This window comes from Eumetopias jubatus, unplaced genomic scaffold, assembly GCF_037043125.1.
Source record: "Eumetopias jubatus isolate StellerSeaLion01/CBP00866 unplaced genomic scaffold, mEumJub1_p1.0 scaffold_3, whole genome shotgun sequence".
Classification (NCBI taxonomy): Eukaryota; Metazoa; Chordata; class Mammalia; order Carnivora; family Otariidae; genus Eumetopias; species Eumetopias jubatus.
This window is the reverse complement of record NW_028274809.1, coordinates 4162043-4172191: the sequence shown is the minus strand read 5'-3', so window position 1 is coordinate 4172191 and position 10149 is coordinate 4162043. Positions and strand designations below refer to the sequence as shown.

Below are 10149 nucleotides of genomic sequence, written 5' to 3'. Positions count from 1 at the left end.
CTAGTGGGCACAGCATCTGCCCTGCCGGGTAGGTGCCCCGTTCAGAGGCAGCCCTGCATCCCCGCGCGCTGCCCCTCTTCTCGCTGCAGGAGCTCCTGGGCTGTGAAGGGCAGAGGAGGGCGGTCTGGGAGAGTGCACACCAGGCACACCCAGGTCCCCACCCTCCCTGACGTTTACCCAGAGCCACTGGGCCCCTGGCAATCCTGCTCACCTTCCCGCCCCTGGAGACACTCTGTCGGGTCCCAGACACCAGAAAGAAGAGCCAAGAAGCAGAGCCAGAGCTGATGCCCCCACCCCGGCTCTCCTGGGGGCCCCACCACTCACCTACGGCGCTGAAGACCTCGGTCACCTGGTGGTTTAGTTTGGCCGAGGCCTCCACGAACAGCGTCTCTTGCTCTCTGCCAACTCTTTCCCTTCCTGTGGGGAACAGCCACAAAATCCCCACACCGCTTACAAAAACACGCTTTCCCAGGCATACTCGGCTGCCCTCTAAGACCCAGGAACCTCCGTTCTGGGCCTTGCTGCTCCTGGAGGGGCCCAGGGCCAGGGAGGCGGGGAGGCGGGGAGGTGGGGAGGTGCTCACCCTCCCCAGGAAATCTCACACCCCCCTCCAGGAGAGCCCTCCCTGCACTCGCGTCTCTCCCTCCAGCACTTGGGGGCTCTGACGTGGGGAAAAACCAAGTGAGAAGGCAGGACCGGCGGAAGGCAGAGCCCCTGGTCGGGGAGCCCACCTGGGCCCTCCTTCTGGGGGTCCCTCCTGGCTTTCCCCAGGGTTAGCCCTACAGGGAGTGACTCATAAGCATGCTAGTGGGAAACTCGTACAATCTGAGTAAGATGAGTACTTAGTGTCCTATGAATGTCCACTTGCTGATTCGATCGCTGTCCTGTGTTTATGCGAGACGTCAGCATTTGGGAAGACTGGGGGGCGGCTGCATACGGGACCTTTTTGTAGTACTTTCGCAATACTTTCTGTAATTCTGAAATTACGTGAAAATGAGAGTCCGAAAATTCATTTAAAATCCGTGCTGCCCAAAGATCAGCCCTGTCTCCACCTCGGCCAAAGCACCTGCCGGCTCCCCCGTGCTGGACGCCTGTGTCCCTGGCACCTGACCCTCCCAACCCAAGGCCCAGCTGTGCTTAGTGGGAGCTCGGAATAAAGAAGAGGCCAGGGGGGTGGCCCAGGGCCCGGGTGGCCGGTGGAGTCTACGGCTCTGGCCTCAGGGTGGCCGTTACTGTGGGCTCTAAGCCAGGAGGCCTCCCTGCATGGGCGGGACGGGCTCAGCCCAGTTTGGGATGCCACCGCCTGAAGCCTCTCACACCCCCCGAGCGGGGCTGCCTGCCTCCCAGCCTGGTCTCCCAGGGCCTGGTCTCCCCAGCTCGGCCTGACCTTGCCTCCAAATACTCTTTCCAAATCACCCATCACGCCCCGGCCCCCACCTTCTCAAAATCCTCAAAGGACTCCTTATTGCCCCCCAAATATTGGCCCCAATCCCTAATGCCACACGCTGGGATCTCTGCTTCTGAGCCCACATGCCTTCTCATTATGGCCTTCCCCTCCTGACGAGGTCAGCCGACCCCCCTGCAGCCAGTACCCTGCCCTCCCCTCTGCCCGCCACACTCCACTCGTCCTGCTGGCACGTGCCCTCCCAGAGCCTTTCCTGAAACCTGCCCGCACACATGCGCACGCACGCCCTCTTATACACACATCTCCTGCACACCCTCTTATACACACACACACCTCCTACACGCACACTCCTGCACACCCTTTTATACACACACACACACTCCTACTCAGACAGACACACACACTCCTGCGCACACACCTTCCTACACACCCTCCTATGCACGCATGAACACCACTTATACACACCCCTCCCTCACACACACATGCACCCTATACACACGGACACACACACCCCTCCTGCACACACACACACCTGCACCCTATATACACGGACACACACCCCGCCCATGCACACACACACCTGCACCCTATACACACAGACACACACAGCCGCCCGCACACACACACACCTGCACCCTATACACACGGACACACACACCCCTCCCGCGCACACACACACCTGCACCCTATACGCACGGACACACGCACCCCTCCCGCGCACACACACACCTGCACCCTACATGCACGGACACACGCACCCCTCCCGCGCACACACACACCTGCACCCTATACGCGCGGACACGCGCACCCCTCCCGCGCACACACACACCTGCACCCTATACGCGCGGACACGCGCACCCCTCCCGCGCACACACACACCTGCACCCTATACACACGGACACACACACCCCTCCCCCCACACACACACCTGCACCCTATACGCGCGGACACACACACCCCTCCTGCACACACACACACCTGCACCCTATACACACGGACACATACACACCCCTCGCTCACTGCCCTGATGTCTCACAGCACTCTGCATGCATCTCCAAGGCATTTTTTCTGCCTTTGGTTGTTTTACAAAACTCTGGCTTTCTTCTTGTCTATCCCTCACTCAGTTCCTAGCAAGGAAATTTGGATTTACTTGCCTGTCCCTTTATCAATAATTTATTGAGCACAAAGAAAAAGATCTGCAAACCCACATAAGTGAACGTGGGAGGGCGGGGTATGAAGGGCCGTGGACTCCTCGCGACCCTGGCTAACCCGGCAGGGACCCTTGCAGGTGGGCCGCACAGCGTCTCCCCGCTCCCTGGGAGGCAGGACACGGGGCCAAGCCTCGCCAGCTCGCAGCGGGGCTGGCCTCGGTAGTGCGTGCAGCCCTCCCCACGTCTGCGGAATAGCCATCTCTAGACCTGACTTCTCCAGGAGAGCCCAGAAATCTTTGCCTAAGAGGGAAATTCAAGTGGGAAGTGTATGTGTTTGTGCATGTGACATACGCGGGTGGGTGGGTGTGTGCATGTGAGTGGGCGGGTGACAGGGTGCGGGTGTGTGTGTGTGCGCGCGGATATGTGTGCTTTGGGGTCAGTCTCTTCCCGCCTCGGGGAACAAAATGACCCAGTGTCGAGGGCTACCTGGAATGTCACTTCCCGCTGCTCGCCAAGGTCCATCTTGTTCCCGACCAGCATCACCACCTCCTCCCCTGGAGGGGACTCCCTCGCCAGGTCCTTTAGCCTCTGCTGAGCCTTGCAGAAGGAATCCTAACAAAGGGAAAAAATCAACATCAGACAAATCCCGTGGGTGGCTTTCATCGGCTATCCCGGCAAAGAACAAGCAGAGGTTGGTGGCCGCCCTGGGAAAAGGCATATGATCCAACTGGCCATGTGACAGTCCCCGCAAGTAGCCCCTCTCCCCTCCCTACAGCTGAGCTGCTCAAGTGGCCGGCCTCCCACGCTGCAGCCCGTGGCATCCTGCTTGCCCCACCCCCACCCCATCCACAGACTCTGCTCTCTTCCTGCTCACCTGCCCTCCGCCTCTCCCCACCTCACCCCACCAGGCTGATCCCCACTTTTCTCTCCCTTCCTGCAGGAAACACCCCCACCCCAAGCTGAGTCAGGTGCCCCTCCTATCAATTCCCACAGAACCCTGCCCTTCCCTCCTCCTGCTCTAAGTACCTGCTCACTCGTACTTAGCATCGACCCACACGACACTGGGGGAGAGGTAGGGCCAGAGGCCGTGTGCTGTCTCCAGGACACACCCCTCACCAATGCTGTGGGCACCCAGGGAATCATGAGTGATGGATAGGAGTGCTCTATGCAGGGTGTTCTGAGAGGACCATGGAGGGACACAGACTCAACCATGCAGTAGTAGGAGCAGGGGTTATCAGGGAGGGCTTCCTGGAGGAAGTGACAGACGTTCACGAAAGAGTTGTCTACTGGTTGTGGTGATTTTCCCATAAAGCACCAGCATGGGCTGGTCACGGAAAGCCTTCAGAAGAGAGCATCCCTGCGCCTGAGAGAACAGAAAGCAGACACCTTGCAGAGGAGGGTGGGGACGTGCCGGAGGTGAGCCTCACCCTCCTGGTGACGTCGTATACCAGAAGCGCAGCGTTGGCACCCCTAAAGCACGGGTGGCAGATGCTGTGGTACTTCTCCTGGCCAGCCGTGTCCCAGATCTCCAACTTCAGAGACACGGCGCCCAAATCCACCACCGTCGTGAAGAACGCACCTGAAACAGAAGCCCGGGGGGAGCTTTACCTAGAGGACACGGTCTTTATCTACAGCTCGGGCTGGGCCATCGAGGCAGGCAGGACGTGGACATAGCTTTGGGGGGACGATTCACCCTGCTAGGGACAGAGGATAAGGGACGAGTCTGGGCGGAGGTTTTCAGCATAGAGTGGGTAAGACCGTGATTCTGTGGCAGGAGACTCTAGCTTGGGGGGGCGGCTCCTAACAGAACCCACCCACCGGTGTCTGCCTGCACATCCTGCCTCTCCCTGCATAGCCACGAACCTGAAGTCCCATAAACCTCCTAGGTGCCGTGTCCCCCCAGATTCATATGTGAAGTCCTATCCCCCAAAGTGACGGTCTTAGGAGGGGGGGCCTCTGGGGGTAATCAGGGTTAGATGAGGTCATGAGGGTGGGGCCCCCAGAGTGGGGTCCGTGCCTTTGTAAGAAGAGACACAGGATGCTTGATCTCTTTCCCTCCCGCTCCCTCCCAACCTCCCTGCCTGTCTCTCCCACCCTTCTAAATCTCAGTGCCCTCTTCTTCACTGGGAGCCAACCGTGCCCCCTTCCCACAGTGGGTGTCAAACGACGAGAAAAGAGAGAGCAGACCTGTGCATGAAGCTCCCCTTCCTTTGCCTGCCCTGGGCTCTCCCTGACTCACTGGCTGGGATGGTGGCCTTCTGTCCACATCCTTCTCTCATGTCCAGTCACATTCCTGAACTTGATTTTGGTTGTACCCTAAAACCCGCCACCGCCAGCTTCCCCATGGGCGTCACGCTCGGGTCAGCCTCGCCGGCTCAGCAACCCTAGCTTCCCATCTGCTTCTTCTCCACTTGGTAAACGACGGCTGCTGGTCGAGCCTCAGTCCACGTGCACCCCAACAAAGCTGCAGAGAGGGCTTTCAGTCCCAGCGATGCTGAGGCACGAGTGACGGGGTGTTCACAGACCGCAGAACCTTGACTCCCCCGGAGAGAGACACGAGGTCCCTCCGGGGCCCCTGGACTGGTCCCCAAGGCAACCTTCCACCCACCCCGGCCCCATGGAAACCCTTGGCTCCAATCAGGAAAACAGCCCACATTAATTATCTCCCTTGTTCAGAAACCCACTGACCACATTTTCTACATCGTCACAGCTAAAGCCCCAAACCACCAAATGATATTAGCCACAAGTTGGGGAGTGGGGGGGTGGGATCAGGCCAAGAACCAGGAATTTTTCCATTCTAGAATAGGCTGGTGGAGATGACACATGCACACATTTTCACGGGGCCTCGGGTGGACTGAGCTGGGGCCACCGGGTGCATTTGCATATCATGGTCCCATCACGGCACAAACCAGGTCTCCTTCTGCCTCTGGTCCCACCACGGACCTCAGCACTGGCGCCCCAGCATCAGCCCTGGCCTCAGCTCCATCCTCTGGGGGGCTGGAGGGGGGGCTCCTGGAAGCAGGTGAGCTGCACAGCGCCCCCATCTGCGCAGTGAAGGGCGTAAGAATGACGGGTTGCCCCCAGCTTTACTGTATTGCCCCAGATTAAAAAGTGTCTCCATAAATGTTGACATAAGGAACGTGATTGTGCTCTTTCTGGTTTTAATGCCAACAAACAGCTGATTCCGCTCACTGAAGCCTCTCCACTGTGTTTGCCTTTCAGCGGAGTCCTGGTTGAAGGGAACCTGAAATGCACAGTACCTCTCCCGGGTCGGAGCTGACAGGAGCCAGGATGGTGACAACGCTGAATGCCAGCGGGCTGCCTTTCTTTCCCTCGCACGCAGGCCACTGCGATCCACCAGCAAATACGCATGCCAGCACTAGATGTCACCGTTTCTCCAAAAGATGTCACTCAGTGCGGCCGGCATTGGGAAACGGGCCAGAATTCCGAGGGCTGTGGCCAGTAGGGACTCCAGGATGAGGGGTCTGCGGGGAGCCCAGTGGGGTCTTTGGGAGCTCCCCGTGGTCCAGGCCCCCGGCCACAGCACTCCCCCTTGGAGCTGCCACCTCCCCCACCAGGCCCTCTCCCGCAGTGGGATGGGGGCCTCCGTGGGGGGCGGGGGGTTTGGCCAGGAGTTCCAGGGCTTTTTGGGTCTCCTCTCAGCAGGTGGACCCCCAGGGGGCTGTGCTCACTTGAGATTCCCAGTCTGGCTCTGCTTCGGGCACACAGGTCTGTCTCTCCCCTGGCTGGACAGGGTCTTGCCCTGAGACAGCTAGAACACTGTCCTGGCTTGCACACCATTCTGGAAGGCTGTACCCAGGGCCTGTGCACCCCGCGATCACCCACAGATCCAGACCCCTTGGCAGGGGGCCCAGGGACCCCCACCCTCCCAAAGGCTGGAGTATCTTGAAGCCAACCTGCTCGGAAGGCAGCACCACCTGGGACACCGGGACACGCCAGCCCCTGGTCCCACTTCTGCTCTCTGGAGTGGAGGGGGGGGGTCGGTAGGTGATGACCTTAAGTCATAACATGGTAACCCACGACTTAAGACAGCCTTGAGCCAGCCTCACATGGAGAGCCCACTACAGGGGGTGTCTACATCCCCGGTTCACAGACGACAATGTCAAGATGAGCGAACAAGCCGTTTAGCCATGTGTCGGTCACTCGGCTCACAGTTACTGAGAGTTTCCAGTACGCAAAGCACCAGGCACACACTCCCTCCTTTATCGTCCCAGCCACCGGCCGACCTGCCCACCTGCCGAGGAGGAGGTGAGCCCCGAGTTCTCGCTGGGCTGAGCTCCTCTGCACCTGCTCCAGAACAAAAGCAAGTTCTCTCGATAAAGCTGATGCCACATGTGGAAACGAGCAACGGAAGCGTCTGCCTTCAGAGGGTTTTTGTAAAACACAGACTACATTTACATAAGTGAAAGGAAGGATCATATTCCATCGCCTCGCCTGAAAAGTGGGAAGATCGACCTTTATAATAATATATAACGATGTAATAATTATAACAGCATAATAACCGATAAGTCATATAGACGATAATACACTGATAAATATCATAGTATAGTAACAAATAAAATAATTAACTGCCCTTCTTTATTTATTTTTATAGTAATGCAATAATTGTAGTAGACACCTCCACAGGCTGTGGTATCATAAAGCACGTGAAGTGGACCCAGACATTTAAGTGGAGGAAGCCAGCATTTCCACATGGGATTTAGCTCCTCACAGCAAAGGAAGGCTTTTCACCTCTCCGTCCCCAGCACCCAGCACGGTTGCTGACACATAGCAGGAGCTCCATCAGTAAGTTCTAACCCCGTGGTTGGCAACAGCTTGAATAAAGGATTGCCGGAGTCAGCTAGAGCGCTCTGGCTCCGTGGGTGCTCATCTGGTGGTTTTCTGCCACCACACTCTCATGCACCCTGGGCACAGTGGGAAGGGAACAAATGCCCAAAGCTCCAGCCCCAAGGTAGAGGCAGGGTCCTGAGCCTGGAAGGGGGGAGGGCAGCTAAAGCTGCCCACGAGGATGAGGCTGGTCCAGGGGCCAGGCAGAGGACCACGAGTGGAGACAGCACACCTAGTCCTCGCCCCCAGGCAAAGACCCCCACTCTGACCTGGGCCCAGGCTTGTCTACCCTCCTGAGCCCAGCAGAACCTCTGAAGAGTGTGTGGGAGGGTGACAGCGTGGTCCGTGACTTGCTGAAGGAACCAGTGCAGGCTGCTGTGGGCAGGACAGGCCCTCACCCAGCATCCCTGTACCTACTGTGGGCTGGGAAACGCTGTCTGCTTGGCTTGGGAAAGTTAGTGACCTTCCCATTAATACAGAGTGCCTGCTCCATCCCCAGGCGCAGCTGGCTCCCTGTTTAGGGGCCCCCTCCTGCCCCCCGGGTAGGGTCCACATTGCAGCCCACCCCCTTGGACCCAGCAAGTGCTGATCCCATGGAGCCAAGTTCCCGGCTCACAGGGAGTGTCCACACCACGATCCCTGCCCCTCCCCTCCCACTGGAGCCCAGGGGCAGCCCACTGCCTCAGGGGACGGGCCCCCTCTCACACATTGGTAGAGCAAAGGTCCCAAACTTTTTTGGCAAAAGGCAGTAAATATTTTCATCTTCAAGGGACCTACTGTCATAGTTGCAACTACTCAATGCTGGCCTCAGACTGAAACGAGCCCCACAGGATATGCAACGATGGGCATGGCTGGGTTCCTGGAAAACCTTATTTGCAAAATCAAGCAGAGCCCTAGTAAGCCAGTTTGCAGGCCTCTGTCTTCCATGCAACCCCAAGGAGCTGTCTGGTCTAGAACCTGCTGTCTCTCTTCCTCATCTTGAATCTGCATCACCTGTTCACACCTGGTTCACAAGGTGCACAGCCCTTGAGATCCCACTGGGCCAGGCCCCCTTCTCCAGTCTCTGCTCTCAGATGAAGCCACCCCCCCCACCCCGAGGCCAAACTTAGCACCTTGTTGTATTTTTTTAAGTCCAGTCCAGTATCATGGCTGAGTGGTGTCACGCTTCCTGCTGATGGAGAAGGTCGCCCTGGGCCCCCTCAGCCAGCCTGAACCACTGTCTCTCGGGGCTCTCTTGGAGTTTCCCCGTCCTGGTGCCAGCCCCTCACCCCTCCTCTGCCCGGCTCACCACTAGCGCTGGGGGCCTGGGCCTGGCAGATCCCTCAGCCCCCGTGGCCCTCAGGCGCTCTTGGGAATCACCCTCCTGAGAAGACTGCAGGGCTCCCAAGTAGCTAACGCATGCATCAAATTTAGCGTTGTGTGTCCATGTCCAGTGTGCCCGTTTGGCATCTTCTAGAATCCTCCACACCAAGTGCAGCCTGGGACAGAGGCCATGCCCAGCAGGTACTTGCTACATGAGTGAGGGAGGGAGTGAATGAATGAACGAGTGAATGAATGAATGAATGAGTGGACTCGACAAAGTGCTAAGTAGAAGGCTTGTCTATGGCAGAGTCCAAGTCTGAAGCCAAGGCTCTGGCCCCGAGTGCAGGATCTGTCTTTCGCCATGCTGGCCACCTGTCAGGAGGGTCGGCATGAAGTGCATGTTGAGTTCCTCTATTCTGGGTGGGAAACAGGATTTCAGCCCCAGGCAGCATGTGACAGAGGCTGACAGCCCAGCAGATGCTCCAAAGAGCCTTTCTCTTGAGAGCCATGATATGTTACCTCTTTAAGAAGTGCAGGGAGAGGGTCTTCCCTCCCAGCTGCCCCATCCTCTGCACCCCACCCCCCTAATCCAGGCCAGATGGTAAACTGAGACCAGGCAGAAGGGGAGCCACTCTTCGGGAAACTACCCAGGAGAATAGCTTTGGCAGGAGGGACGCAGGGCAGGGGAGAAGGTCGGCTTGTCTGGGCAGCTGAGTGGCAGAGCCTAGGGGGCTTTCCCCTGGGCTCCCCCTCCACCAGGTAGAACCCCTCACACCAAGCCCTGGGGGCCGAGGCCCTGACCCTGAATCTCTGCCCCCTGCAGCCTCCCGCTAAGCTGACACCGGACCGCCCTCTGGACTGCACGTGTGTCTGACCAAGCTGGGCCTCATCCCCTCCCTGCAGTACTGGGCGCAGCCCAAGGCCCCGGCAGAGTGTGGGAAATGCCCCACACCTGGGCCATCACCCTGGCTTCTCCTCTAGCAGACTAACCAAGGGCGTGCTGTCCCGTATCACTCACATCCCACGGTGGGCAGGATGCTCTTGAAATCATTCTTCACATACCGGAGGGCAAAGCTGGACTTGCCCACGGACCCACTTCCCAAGAGGACCAGCTTGAACGTGCAGGGCTGGTCCGGGGCAGCCCCAGGAGAGGGAACCCCTCCCGCCTGCACCATGCCCTGCAAAGAGACAGCATTTGCAAAGAGGTTGAATGTCTGCCACCAAATGATCTTAGCAAGTTCACCCTTGGGGCCCCGCTTCCCTGGTGGAAGGCAGACAGCCTTGAACAGCACAGAGCACAGAGTCAGAAGCAGGCAGCCTGGGTTGGTCCCCCTGCACCACTCAGCACCCCATCTCTTCATCTGCAGAGCGGGGTGAGCAGATCCTGCGGGACAGGTCTGTTGTGAGCAGTGCTTGGGAAGTGTCCTCAAGGTGCCCAGCAGG

At 58.4% G+C, this 10149-nt stretch overlaps 1 protein-coding gene across 1 annotated transcript; it reads right to left on the bottom strand.

Moving 5' to 3' along the window:
• On the bottom strand, positions 1-9881 carry RAB17 (RAB17, member RAS oncogene family). The gene is given in 7 exon segments (XM_028105066.2): positions 1-62; positions 65-100; positions 325-390; positions 393-417; positions 3043-3168; positions 3984-4135; positions 9725-9881. Coding segments are annotated over 7 exon segments (624 nt in total).
• Between the last annotated feature and the right edge of the window lie 268 nt (positions 9882-10149).